Here is a 14670-nt window from a genome sequence, read left to right as displayed (position 1 = left end):
GCCATCTCTCTAACCCGGACTTGGTCCCATATTAAGGGCCAAGGGAAAAGGGGTCCAAGCCATTTGCTTCTTGAGTCAAGCTCTCAAAAACGGACAGTTGGCAAAAGAGAGAAAAAGGACCACGTGGGATGGGTGACTTCAGCAGGCATCTAAATGATACATGAGATCTTGGCAGACACAGACCCGACACCCAGGCAGATACCGTGGCCTGCTGACGGGGAACCCAGAGGCTTTGCTCTTATCTGGTGGCCTTGAGTGAGGACCAGGCACAAGGCCCAATGTCGCTCCAGATGAGACCTGCTTCCCGGTCCTGTGGGTGCTGGATATTGAACAACCTGGTGGGAAATTGCTTCCCTCAACACTTTTCCCCAGGGGTTGCCACCTAGTAAAGCTAGAAACCTACTTCTGCCTTCAATGGGCTTCATGGTAACCGAGGAGCCGACACACATAGCCAGAGATCTGTCATTTACTGCATTTTCCATTAGTCAGACTACTTTGAGGCCCCGGGAGGTAAGCTGTGGCCTATCCTACTGTAGAGACTGAAGGGTCTAGAAAGGAGAAGCCATGAGTACTGGAAGCTCAGGGCAGCCCTCAGGATACTGGAATGGAGCCTGAGTTAGCTTTCTTCAGAGTCTAGATGGGTCTGGTGGATGGAACTGGAGGACAGCTCCCTCCCGGTCCCCAGCTCCTCCTGGGTGAAGTCCACAGAGAGAAACGTGACCAGGCACCTCATTCATAATTAAGCCCAATTAGACCATGGCTTAAGTACGTACTTTCAGTTCAACACGCTGAGCAGCAATTCCCAGAGAAGCGCACGGAGGACAAGAGCCAAGAGCGGCCTGCCTACCGCTACCCTGAAGGTCGAGAGAAAAGTCACCGCACCTGGCACCTGAGCCAGAAGAGGAAGAAGTGTTCTCAGAGGCAACTGTGGTAGGTGGCGTGACCTTTCCAAGCCCTGCCTAAGCCTGATAGCTCCAGTCCATGCACAGGACCCCAGACACTATGGGGCAGCCGTTCCCATCCCTTTACCACCACGCCTCAAACGATGCTCAGGTGCTCATCTGAGCATGCTCATGTTAGATTCCAGCTCCTGGCCCCACACCTCTACTGAACTCACCAGGTACCACCCAACTGAAAAGGTACACGTCCAGCAACGAGCTGGCCTTCTCCTTCAGAGCACGGGGTGGGGGTGGGGGGTTGGCGGGGTGGGAGGGGGGAGAGGGGAAGAGGGGGTGGAGGGAACCACCGTCAGTGGATGCCCCAGGGAAAAAGAGGGGAATGAAGTTTCTGAGCTGAAGACATCAACTTCTTCAGGTAGACTCGGAGCACCAAACTATGGCCCTTCTCTTCAAACCCTTACATCTAGTGGCCACAGGTTTCCAAGAAGAGAGTGCCAGGAGGAAGCGGCAGGTTCTAGGCAGACAAAAATGCTATATCCTCCTGCTCACTGTTGCTTCACGTGGGGACCTGAGCTGGTGGAGTTTGAGGAACCCAGGGAGATACGTCCCAGGCATAACGCGACAGAGACAGAAAAACAAAGAGATGGCTGAACGTGGGACAGTGACAGAGGCTGATGTGGCCATGGCAGTACAGGCCCACCTTTCCGACTTGATCCCGATGCCTTGCATGCATAAGATTATGCTGTACCTTACAGGGTCATGAATTCCCCAGGGACAACACATGTCCTGTGCTGCTCTTAGCCACCTGCTAAAGAACCACGAGTGGCGTGCTCGTGTGCGCGCTCTCCTCCCCCCCCCCCCCCCCCGCGCCAACCGAGATTGACGTGGCCCTGCATCCCCATCCCAGCTCCCCCAGCCAAGCTCACCTCTCCCTTTTTCACTGTCATGGACTGCCGGCGGGGCGTGATCTCCTCGTTGATGCTGGACAGGAAGTTCTGTGAGATGCGGAGGGCGTCCTGCAGCAGGGAATGGTCGGGATGGCTGGATGGAGTGTGCTTTAGCAAGTCCTGCCCCGGGATGGGAAGAGCAGAGTTAGTCAGAGTAGGACTGGCACAGTCACACTGAGTGCAACTCAGAGCTGCAAGCCCATTGCTCTCAAAGCTCTTAGGGGAAGGAACACCACCCCAGGAGGAGGCCCTGGTCCCAATGGCATAGCCAATAAGGAGGAGTTTCTGGCCCCTGGTATTAACATTTGGGGATAAACAAATGCTTTGCTACAGTGGAATGAAAAGGATGGTTGTGTGCAGCACAGGGCATTTAGCACCACTGCAGGCCTGTGCGTACACGAGATGCTCATAGCATCCTCTTATCCTCACCCTCGATGACCAAATGTCTCTGGACGTTGGTGATGGCATCCTTCAGGGCAGAACAGACTACAGCCCAGAATTCCTGGCCTATATAAGGTTAGGAGAAAGCCCTGGTTCCTCCAGGCTCACCTTCCTTCAGATGACACCCTCAGCCCTTCTTCCTAACCAGACAGAAATATCAATAATTTGTACACCACAAGGGCAATTTTGTTCCTGGCCCATGGTGAGCAGCTCCCTCATTCAGAGAAACAAAGCCCCTTCTACTCCTTACAAAGAGACCCCCGGAGAGATGTGTAGGACCATCTGTCCTCCCACCATCCCTAGGTAGCTCTGTTTTCTCTGCCAAGACATGCATGCCTGATGTCTGGACCAGTCGCAGCCACAGGCAGATGGCAGTATCTCAGAGAGTCAAAGGGATGGGCTACCTGGCCAGAGCCTCTGAACTATGCCACTATTTCAGAATCTTAGGATCGTCAAGAAAGAAAGGCTTCATGAGGAGTTGCCTAGACCAAGACAGCTTGTAGGCATACCATGGGGGAATTATCTTGTTTATATGGGAAGATCTGTCCACCGTGGACGGCGCCATTCCCTAGTCAGGGCTTATGAACTATGTAACCGTGGGGGAGAGCCTGCTGTTCACATCATGCTCGCATTCACCCTGTCTCTGCTCTTGACTGTGGCTGTGACTGGCTGCTTCAAGAACTGTCACCCCGATGGCTCCTGCCCACAGAACTCAGAGGTTCCAGATTCCTCTGGAACTGGAGTTACAGGTGATGGCGAGTCATCCAACGTGGGTACTGAGAATCAAACTTACGGCCCTCTGGAAGAGCAGTGCACATTTGTAACTGCTGAGCCCTCTCTCCAGCCCCGCCCAGAGACTCAAGCAGAGCATGATTATGAACAATAAAGCTGAGTTTGGCAGCATGTGTCTGTAAGCCCAGAACTTCAGAGTCTGAGGCAGAGAAGACATGAGTTCAAGGTCAGCTTAGGCTACAGAATGAAACCCTGCTGCACAATGGAATACTATACAGTTTTAAAAAAAACCCCAAAAACCAAGGCAAAGCTGCCTGGGCCAAAATGAAACAATAATCTCCATATATGTTATTAACAGGGAAAAAGTGGCATGAACACTTACATTGTGACACTTTCTGAGTCATTAAAAAAGAAGATGTTCACCCACGTTGGCTCATACACAAGCCCTGTAGTGGGAACTCATTAGTGGGAGGGGACAAGAAAAGGAAACACCACGAGTTCTCATGAATTGGCTGTACATTAAAAAAAAATCTACCTGGAGTTTGTAAGCGCAAGGTTTTCCTGGACAGCAAGACTGGCCGTTGTTTCTATTTTTTGATTTTGTGTCTCAGTATAGAAAACCCCAGGGAGCGAGAAGTTACACCTTACCCAGCAAGGCTGGGAGGCAACACCAGCTTACCACCCCAACCCTGCCTGTTTTCCACCAAACCTCACCTCACGTACTTCACTGACATGCAATGCTCCCACTTACAGACCCCTGGCCATGTGGGACAGGACAATGCCTCCCTGTCTGTCCCTGTGGAGGCACCTGGAGATACTGCCTCTCTCCCCCAGCAACCTCCAGGGGGATCTGCATTCGCAATAAAAGGGTGTGGCGATGGAACAGCTGGGTATAGCGGAGAGGCGGGCAGAAGACCAGCATTAACCTCAGCTGGGTATAGCAGAGAGGCGGGCAGAAGACCAGCATTAACCTCAGCTGGGTATAGCGGAGAGGCGGGCACAAGACCAGCATTAACCTCAGCTGGGTATAGCAGAGAGGCGGGCAGAAGACCAGCATTAACCTCAGCTGGGTATAGCAGAGAGGCGGGCAGAAGACCAGCATTAACCTCAGCTGGGTATAGCAGAGAGGCGGGCAGAAGACCAGCATTAACCTCAGCTGGGTATAGCAGAGAGGTGGGCACAAGACCAACATTAACCTCAGCTGGGTATAGCGGAGAGGCGGGCACAAGACCAACATTAACCTCGAGACAGGAGAGCCAACTGAATGCGCCCTCCCTAGACCTTCCCTCACCCCTAGTTCCCTTTCCCTAGGAAGAGGAGGACCCAGGCAGTGCTCTCTCCAATGGGACTCACGTGAAGGACTAGCGTGCTCCTTGTCACCCGGTCCACAGGTTTGTAGAGCAGAGCTGTGGAGAGACAGAGAGGGGGAGATATGATCGCACTTGGAGAAAACAAAATGCTGCACAAAGTAGACTAATGCCTACACAAGAAGAGAAGATACAATCCTCCCTTCAGGGCAGGTGGAGACAATGGAATGACATTCTTTTTTTGTTTTGTTTTGTTTTGTTTGTTTTCTGAGACAGGGTCTCTCTGTGTAGCCTTGACTGTCCTGGACTCACTTTGTAGACCAGGCTGGCCTCGATCTCACAGCGATCCACCTGCCTCTGCCTCCCGAGGTCTGGAATTAAAGGTGTGCGCCACCACACCTGCCCGGCTGGGATGGCATTCTTGAAAGGTATTCTAAGGGGGTTGGAGGGATGATAGCTCAGCAGTTAAGAGTGCAATGCTGCTCTTCCAAAGGACCTGGGTTTGGTTCCCAACACCTACACTGGGACGCTCACAACCACCTGTGACTCCAGTTTCAGGGGATCTGATATGCACATTCTCCTCCCTCAAAACACACACACACACACACACACAGAGTTTTGTTTTTCGAGACAGGGTTTCTCTGTGTAGCCTCGGCTTTCCTGGACTTTCTCTGTAGACAAGGCTGGCCTTGAACTCAGAAATCTGCCTGCCTCTGCCTCCCCGAGTGCTATAATTAAAGGTGTGTGCCACCACCGCCCGGCCTCTTACTGTATTTTTAAAGACATAGATTAACTGATTTTGTGTGTGCCTACATACACATGTGCGGTGGACAGCAGGCACAAGCGTATGTGTGTGGAATTTGGAGGGTGACTTTTGAGAATCGGCTCTCTCCTTGTACCACGTGGGTCACAAGGATCGAACTCAGGTCATCAGGCTTGGAACCAAGCACCTTTACCCAGAGTCGCACAACGAGCTTGGAAGCCGGTGGCACCTGACAACTCCTACAACGCTTTCCTATGGTCATGGTTAGTGACAAACTTGTCTTGACCTCATCCTTTCTGACATGCCATGACCAAAATCTTTGTTCCTCCTCCCTCTTGCTACCCGACGTCTAGAACAGGGAAGATGAAAGCCATGACCCAACGAGGTGTAGCGTCTGTCTTTGCAGCAATGTCCCCACCCCCCCATTGGAAGTGACCGGCCGCCCACCACAAAGGCACATAGAAACTTCTGCAGAGAGGACTCACTTTCCAGAGAATTCTTGGTGGTCGAGTCCTTGCCATCCTTGTTGCTTCTGGCTCTCAGGTTCTGAGGAGAGAAGAGCACGTGCTCAGGTAGAATGGCAGAAGCAGCAGCTTGGACACAGCCTGAACAGGAAGCTTAGGCTCCCAGTTCCTCCCGCCCCCCCCCCGAGAACCCCAAGTGTAGCAAGAGTTCGGGAGCACTCTGAACAGGAAGCTTAGGCTCCTCCCACAGAGAACCCCAAGTGTAGCAAGTGCCAGGGAACACTCTGAACAGGAAGCTTAGGCTCCCCCCACAGATAACCCCAAGTGTAGCAAGAGTCAAGGAGCACTCTGAACAGGAAGCTTAGACTTCCCACCACAGAGAACCCCAAGTGTAGCAAGTGCCAGGGAGCACTCTGAACAGGAAACTTAGACTCCCCGCCCCCACAGAGAACCCCAAGTGTAGCAAGAGTCTGGGAGCACTCTGAACAGGAAGCTTAGGCTCCCTGCTCCCCACAGAGAACCCCAAGTGTAGCAAGTGTCAAGGAGCACTCTGAACAGGAAGCTTAGGCTCCCCCCACAGAGAACCCCAAGTGTAGCAAGAGTCCGGGAGCACTCTGAGACACCAAATGGAAACATGAGTTGAGCAAATGACCTGTGAACAAGATGGGCATGGAGGATGCCCCCAGACCAGGGTTCTCAACCTATGGGTTGCGACCCCTTTGGAGGCTGAATGACCCTTTCACAGGGGTCGCCTAAGACCACTGGAAAACAGATCTTTACATTATGATTCATAACAGTATCAAAATGACAGTTATGAAGCAGCAACAAAATGATTTTTTGGCTGGAGTGGGGGGGTCACCGTACCACAAGGAACTGAATTAAGGGGGTGCAGCACTAGGAAGGTTGAGAATCACTGCCTTAGGTGGCTCCTTAGGACAAAGTTCCTCAGGCTCAGCACCTCAGGCACTCAGGGCTCAGAAATCCCTTGTCCTGGGTGTTTGCCCCATGTGGATGCCCTAAGCAACATCCCTGGTCTCCTGCCAAAAGCTCCTTTGGGGACAAAATCATCCATCCACAGATGAGGGCCTCTGGGAGCGGTTTAACAGCATTCAAGGTACTGGCCACTCAGAACAGCCTTCACTCCTCTGTGGTAATGGCCAGTGCAGGGGAGGGCAGAGAGGGAGGGTGGGGGTCTGGTGGGGTTCTGGTGGGGGGGAGCCTTGGGTAGCAGGGGCGGGCATCACGAGATAGTAAATCATGCTTTACCGTTAGAGGGTCTCGTGGATGGAAACGCACAGAACATACTGGCTATAGCGTGCCAATGAACTGCCTTATTACAAAATGAAGTGCACACAAAAACAAAACAAAACAAACCCCCAAAGAAACAAAACGAGGTACAAAGACTGAAATCAAGGACTGTTCATGGGATGACATCAAAGCCGTGTCTTGTGCGACAGAGGAGGAAAGCCGGAGAAGCATCTCTGTGGTGTGCAGGCCTCTCTGGGAGGCGGCTGCCAGTATCCTGATGTTACACTCCTGAATAAACGTAAACCCGGCATAGGACCGGGAGGGACCTCTGGGACCAGCCCTCCTAATCCTCCCTGCCATCTCAGTAATGTCTTGGGGCCGGAAGAAAGTATTCTTAGCTCAACAAGGCCAAAGCCTGCTGTGTACTTGGGTGTCTTTCCCCAGAGGTTAACAGCCCTTGAGAGGCTGTTCCTACCTTTATCTTACTCATCAGTTCCCAAAGGGTATGAGGAGGCATGAAAGCTAAACAAGAAACTGCACAGTACTGAGCTCGTGGGTGCATGGGAGCGGCCCAAGCCTCACATTTTCCTGGACAGTTTATAAGGTATAACGTGTTCTACCTCAAGGAGACTTGAGAATTCAATCACACGTTGGCCCCATATGCCTGACTACAAAAGACTTTGTTTTGTTTTGTTTTGAGACTGAGTTTCTCTGTGTAGCCCTGACTGTCCTGGACTCACAGAAACCCACCTGCCTCTGCCTCCTGAGTGCTGGGATTACAGGCGTGCGCCACCACCGCCCGGCTTACAAAAGACATTTTGAGCTAACTCTCACTTATCATGTGGAGAGCTGGAATCCCACAGAAGCCAGATGGGCACCACGTCACCCATCTCTCTCACAGCTGGCCCTGGGAGAGAGCGAAAGACCATGCCGTGTGCTGTGTTTGTGCGTGACCTCATGAAGAGCTCCATGCACGAGCACTGACAGCCCCTGGACCCAGTCCGTCCGCCCCCCCCCCCCCCCCCCGACAACTACAGAGCCTGCTGCTTCCTCTTCCTTGAACTCCACTTCGTTCTCTTTAGGCAGCTCCCATTTCTCTGGGGCGGTTGTGAAGCATAGATGGCACATGGCACAGGTGTCACTCGCTTGCTACAAGGATGACCAAGGTCTGGAGAGAGCCACTGGCATCCCCCCTGCATCCCAGTCTTGGCTCAGATTCCCACTGCAGGGGTCAGGAAGGCCACTTGGACGCCCCCTCCCAGGTGTTACCCCACCACAGCTTTCTCCTTCAGGAGTGGACTCAAACTTGGCCACTTAACTATAGCCTGCTGTTCAAGAGTTCAGTCTTTTATCTGTCAGGGTCTCTTGGGATTCTACACAAATACGGAAGCTGATAAGGGTGCCAGAAGTAGTTGATTTAATGAAAAGGGATAAGGGAAGAACAGACTGCACACTTGAGGTAAGTGTGGCTGACCAGGAGTGAGGCACTTCACAGGCTTGTGAGGAACGGCGTAATGCAGCACAACCTGTTACCACGGGAGATTATTAGAGCCAAGGCCAGGGAGGTCTAGAGCAATGTGGTAAATGATAAAATGGCCCCGGGAACACAGATCAGGTATGACAGCCAAAGGTTTTCTCTCAGCAAGGGAAACCCGACTCATCCCCTGTGTTTTAATTTATATTTCTTTTCTTGTGTACACCTGTGCATACACATGTGTGTGCGTGCCTGTGTATTTCCCCTAGTGCTACTGCTGATGTGAAACTGGTCTTGACCTCACCGCGTGCGTGTGTGTGTGTGTAAGCCAGACAAGGAGTATTGACTGCCTTCCTCTGCTGCCCACCACCTTACTCCCTTGAGGCAGGGTCTCTCTCAGAACACGAAGCTTCCCCTTTTAGTTGGCTAGACTGGCTGGCCAGCAAGCTCCTGCCTCTGCCTTCTCACACGAGGATTGCAGGCACACGTGGCCTTGTCTTGCCTTTATGAAGGTGCTACGGTTTTAAACTCAGGGTCTCATTCTTTTATATTAAGTGCTTTCACCCCCAAGTCACCTTCCAGCCCTACACTTTCCTTTCTTACACTGCTTTTCTGGACTCCCAGAGCCCTTGTTTGATAGAAGTCAGTCAGAAATCTGAGGAGTGAGAATTGTACAAAGGTGACAATGACAACAAGCCCCCAACAGAGAAAAATGTCACACAGCTGCCACTGACATTTCGGAGATATGATAGGGGACAGAATAGCTCCTGTGCAGAGTACCCAGGAGACTCAGGGGTGACACTGGGCTTTAATCCTGACGTGGCTGCCAGCCTCGAGTGTCTCATTCATGGTCTCTGTATCTCAGGGACTCTTTTAAGGCCCAGAGGCTCACAACACTCCATGGTTTGAGGTTTCGGTTCATCAAATTTAAATGCAAATAGGGAAGCAAGCAAACCCCCAGGCCCAGGGTGGTGCAGGCTGGACCGTTCCTCTAGTGAAGGTCTACAGACATAGCAACCAGCTGCTCAGAGACTGTTGGCAGGAAAGCTACAAAGCAGATAGATGGCTTCCTTGCAGCCTCTAGTGACAAGAGTGTAGAGTAGATATAGGGCTCTCATCGTGGTGGCTTGAATAAAAATGGCCTCCTTAGGCTATCCATAGGGAGTGGCACTATTCGTAGGTACGGCCTTGTTGGAGGAAGTATGTCACAGCTTTGAGGTTTCAGATACTCAAGCCAGGCCCAGTGTCTCTTGCTCTCCTCTTGCTGCCTCTGGATCCAGATGCAGAACTCTCAGCTCCCTCTCCAGCGCCATGTCTGCCTGCATGCCACAATGCTTCCCGCCATGATGATAACGGACTGAACCTCTGAACCGTAAGGCAGCCCCAGTTAAATGTTTTCCTTTGTAAGAGTTGTCGTGGCCGTGGTGTCTCTTCACGGCAACAGAAGACTGACTAAGACGCCCACGATAGGACACAGGGGTAGAATTATAACAACAACAAACAAGGTAAGGGAGTGCCCAGGGAACAAGGCTCCTGATGGTTGAGTGTTTCCTGCAAAAGTCAGTGCAGTGGGAACAGAAACCCCTACTGCACATGCTCACTGCATTTGAGGTTGGGATCTTTGAGAGGTGGTTAGCATTAGATGAGGCCATGAGGGTAGGCCTTAACTGAGTTAGTCTGCTGGCTCTGTCCTGACACGGGACATCCTGTCACGGTATGATACAGCAAGACCTTCAACAGATGGACCTCAATGCCGTCAATTTTTTCTTTCCTTTTCTTTTCCTTCCTTTCTTTCTTTTTCCCCGAGACAGGGTTTCTCTGTGTTAGCCTTATCTGTCCTGGACTCACTTTGTAGATCAGGCTGGCCTCGAACTCACAGCGATCCGCCTACCTCTGCCTCCCCGAGTGCTGAGATTAAAGGCACGCGCCACCACGCCCGGCAATTTTCCATTCTTTATGAAGTGCATAGTCCTGAACAGTTCATATTGGCAATATAAAACACATTAAGACATCAGTAAGCTTCTGGAATCAGGCCCTGGCCCCTGGGTGACAGCACTGTGAGGACTGTTCTTCTTGAATCCCAACAGTGCCCTGAGATGGAGCTGACCCAGCACACACTCTGAGTCAGAGCTGGGGTGCACGCCCAGCCTTTAATCTGCTACACTTTGTTCTCCCAACAACCAGCCTACAACCCATCGGGGCAGTGGGAGGGTGACGGTGGGAGGCGGCAGTACGGTACGCTGGCCTGCGTGGCATGGTTGGCACGGCGCTCACTCGTTACCTCAGATATTTCTGCGAACTGTGTGTTGGCCTGACAGCACTTCTCTGCAGTTTCCATGGCCACCCCATAGTTATCCACAAAGGCGCGGTACACACCCAGCTGGCTGGCCTGCAGAGAGGAAGGAGGAAGAGGGTGAGACAGAGGTGGGATGATGGGAATTGCTCCCCACCTTTCTGAGGCATGGGTTCTTGTGCACAGCTCTGGGGGGGAAAAAAAAACCCAGGTACAGGCGACAGCGTGCGGGTGGCAGAAACCTCGGCTCTTCCGTGCTATTCCCTCCCACACACCAAGCACGATTCCTTCTCCTAGAATGACATGTTGAGATGTGAGTCACGGCCCTGGACAGGTAATGGCTCCCTTTAGAGCTCCTTATTCCTCCCACCCCACTTGCATAAAGGGTACTGTGAGCAGCAGCTTCAACTTGAGGTGAGAATCCAGATAAATGCTCCTAGGCAGGTAAGATGGAGGAGGCCACCCTGGCCACGGTCCATGGACCCTGGTACCCACGGTGCAGTGTTCGCATCTGATCCTGCCAAGCAGGTAAGGGACACGTAGTCTGGCTGCCCTTCCTAGGTCTCCTGCAGGGGGGGGCACCTGGTTCTTATATACCTGGCAGGTGGAAGGCCTGCCAGCTGAAAGGTGAGAGGCATTTTGCTTGTTCTTTATTCAGTTAAAGACATTACTAGCTGGTTCTCTCACTGAGCTCCTGCTGAGATACAGACTCAACTAAGCCACAACTTCCATTGGTAGATGGGAGGGGTGTGTGACACCCCCACAATCATCTCTGGGTCTCACATCATTTTGGGGCATTGAGGAAAAAAAAAAAACCCTAGTTTTCACATGGAACAGCAATGCGGACACAGGGCAGACATGCTGGCTAGGTCTGAGCCTCTCACAGTGGCTGCCTGGGAGCTAGAAGCCTGGTGCACTTGCTGTTTTTGGGAATTTTCTGTGTTAAGCATGCATTTCATTTCCACGGGCATTTGCATTTATATGGGCTTTCCTATTTCCAGGGATGACAATCCCACATGCTAGATAAAAACCAGGTGCCCTCAGATAGCTCGCGCTTGGTCTGGCTGTGCTCCCATCGGGTTGCACAGAAGGCATGGGGTATCTGAAGAAAGGAAGGGCTGGGAGGCGCCCCGCTCACCTAAACGGCTAACCACCCCAGAGAAACTGTAGCATCCTTGAATTCTAGGCTGTCCTTCACTGAACAGCTGTAAGACCCGGAACACCGCTCCACCCCCAACCCCTTAGCAGGCCACTGAGTGAGGGCCTCCCAGCTGCCAGAGGATCATCATAGCCTCTCGGGAGAGAAAATGGCTATACAGAGTCTGGAGTGTTTCAGCAGAGGACCACTTTCACGGCTTTTCCTTTTCTTTCCTATTGCCTGAGGGGGGGGGGGGGGCTTACTTCTTTCAGGCATGAGGAATTCTGAAAAACAAATTTCTACATTTTTGGTAACCAAAAACTGGAGCTGAATAATAATGGCACAAACGGAGATTGCCAGTGTCTGGAGAGGACGCCCTGTGAAGGGCACACATTCCAACTGAGGCCATTCTTTTCCAGAGAGTCCCAGGGAAACATCTGACAAACTCAAAGCAGCCTGTATCCTTCAGAAAAATGTCAGTTCAGGGAGTCAATGCAGACAGAAGGAGCCTAAAGAGACATTGTAGTGAAACACACATAACACCAGACAGGACTGGATCCTGAAATCAGAGAGAGGGGCTAGGGGAGAGAATTTCAACTCCATGCACCGAAAGCGAACCTCAGGAAAATGCCTTCTGGACCACTGGAATAACCCAGGAGTCCAGGGTCCTGGAGTAGGTATACAGAACTCCTTGGGTCAGGACTCACGAGGTGATGCTGGGCTAGCCTTGGGGCAGTCACAGATGGCAGCATGTAGGACCGCATCTGTCTGTCCTGGGGAGTCCCCCAGCACTCAGCCCAGGTTGAAACAAGTGAAGTGCTCAGCAGACTGCCTGGGGATCAAATTTCCCCTGCAGCGCCTCACACGGGAGGACAGAGGAAGGGCACGCCTCAAAACTAAAGTCCCAGTGTTCGTAAGTTTCAGAGCACTCTGGCCAAGGAAAAGGCTCCTGAGTGCTTTCAGAATACTATTCTAGGGAAAGTGCTGGGTGTGGCCTCTCAACAACAGCCGGATTCTGCACTTCTCTGAAGGCTTCTGTTGAGTCTTTTCTGCAAGGTTTAAAATTATTGACACACAGCAGGACCACAAAGAGAAATGTAGAAAGGACTCCAAAAATGGGCACACCGAACCAAATACAGCTGCCTACACTGCGCCTGTGAGAGAAGGACCCTAAGAGGAGAAAATATGCACCAAGTGAGTGTTATATTTGTCTCCTGGCCTTAGCTCCAATGTGACTGAGGCCCAGGGAAGCAGAGCCAACAGGAAATCCACACCCTGGATTGGGGACACCGCGCTTCTGCTCCCTAACAGTTTTCTTAAGATTGAAACATTCCATTCTGCAGCAAAGCTCCTGAAGTAAGAAGGCAAACAGCTCAACATAGCTTCAGGAAGTCCCTGAAACTGAGCAGAATCGCTAGGGCCCTTCTGCCAAAGTAAACAGTAAAAGCTCAGAGGCTCTCTCTCAGACAAGCCAAGCTACAAAGACCAGCTGCCTAGAAGAAGCAGAACCCAGTCAAGCTCCCTGGAAGAGGTTTAGACGAGGCACCTGAAAAGGCCACTCTCCAACTCCCCGAGCTGCCAGAAGACTGTGCAGTGCATTCCAGATTCTCGGTTTTTGTGAGCTGTCACCCATGCTTAACCCCTCCCCAATACTCTTATAACTAACCCCAATAAAACTCATTGGTTCACCAAGTTGGACTTTGGTGGTAACCATACTTTGGTTTGTTGTGGGATCCCTAGATGGGGTGAGTAGGTGTGTAGGTGTGTGTGTGTGTGTGTGTGTGTGTGTGTGTGTGTGTGTGTTGCGTCTCCCCAGGAAAAGTTTTGTCAGACAACTCATCTGTCTCAACCCAGCCATGGTTGAGGCCATAACCCGACTACTAACCCTGAAGGACTCTTTTCCTGCACAAGTGAGAATATTCCAGGCAGGCTGTGTGTGTGTGTGTGGTGTGTGTGTGTGTGTGTGTGTGTGTGTGTGTGTGTGTGTGTGTGTGTGTGTGTGTGTGTGTGTGTAAGAAGCCTGGGTAATCTAGGAATTGGGATCAATCATCTTTAGAAACAGTCCAGGGCCAGCACCGACCACCCTCTACGATGGGGTACCCTCTCTGCTGGGCAGTTCTGCCAGCGGCCCTCTCCTTTCTACTCCTACCCCGCACTAACATCTCTGGAGACCTGAAAGGTGTGCCCACAGGTATCTGCCAGATCCTTGGGTCAGCTCTGACCTGCCGAGGACTTTTGGAAACCGTTATTCTGTCCCTCATGGCAGGCAAATGCACTCGTCTATGGGAGACATAAGCGAGGCACCCTATTCATCCTCCTTCCTTGCTGATGGCTTTGCAAACAGCGCCTGCCTCCCAGGGCAGCCTCAGTGCAGGTAAGGTGGTGCGTGGCCCCTGGGCACACCTTCTGCCCTTTCATAGCACACTGAGACCCTGCGCTGTAGGGACCAGATGTCCTCACAGCATGTGGCTGTCACCTCATCCATGCTTCCTTGTGGAGGCTCCTAGTTACACGCCCTCCTCTCTTCCCTCACTTACTTACTACATTGGCCTAGGTTGGCCCCCTAAACTCCTGGGCTCCAGCAATCTGATTGCTTCAGCTTCCCAAACAGCTGAAACCACAGGGAGAAAACACTGGCCCAGACTCACGCACTTTAAATCACCTCGAGGCCCAAACCGATGCAATCGCTGTATAAAAGTTGTTACAAGGAATAACGAACGTCAAGGAAAAGTCTGTACACGTTTGGCACACGCGTGATTTTTTTCAGCACGTGTTCAATGTGCAGATGACAAAGCTGCAGATACAGAGGCTGGTTTGTAACCGAGTCTCACAGCGCGGTCCTCTGCAATCACCTCCCCAGGCAATACTCTACTGTCTACTAAAAGCTCAAGTCTGCCTGTGCTGGGCAGCAAAACCATTTTGGTCCCAAAGGCAGCCCAATCTGTGTGGACACCGGGAACCCCA

General features: G+C 51.9%; 1 protein-coding gene across 1 annotated transcript in view; it reads right to left on the bottom strand.

The window, feature by feature from the left end:
- Bcr (BCR activator of RhoGEF and GTPase) overlaps positions 1 to 14670 on the bottom strand; it is a 125803-nt gene that overhangs the window by 39207 nt on the left and 71926 nt on the right. Inside the window, exons 5-8 of the mRNA XM_051153215.1 lie at positions 10557 to 10664; positions 5575 to 5635; positions 4373 to 4425; positions 1826 to 1966 (exon numbers count right to left, since the gene is read on the bottom strand). Coding sequence (XP_051009172.1) covers positions 1826 to 1966; positions 4373 to 4425; positions 5575 to 5635; positions 10557 to 10664 — 363 coding nt within the window. The remainder of the gene's footprint in view (positions 1 to 1825; positions 1967 to 4372; positions 4426 to 5574; positions 5636 to 10556; positions 10665 to 14670) is intronic.

The sequence above is a fragment of the Acomys russatus genome, chromosome 11 (assembly GCF_903995435.1).
Source record: "Acomys russatus chromosome 11, mAcoRus1.1, whole genome shotgun sequence".
Lineage (NCBI taxonomy): Eukaryota > Metazoa > Chordata > Mammalia > Rodentia > Muridae > Acomys > Acomys russatus.
Note: the sequence above shows the minus strand (reverse complement) of the source record. Positions and strands in the feature narration are given on the sequence as shown.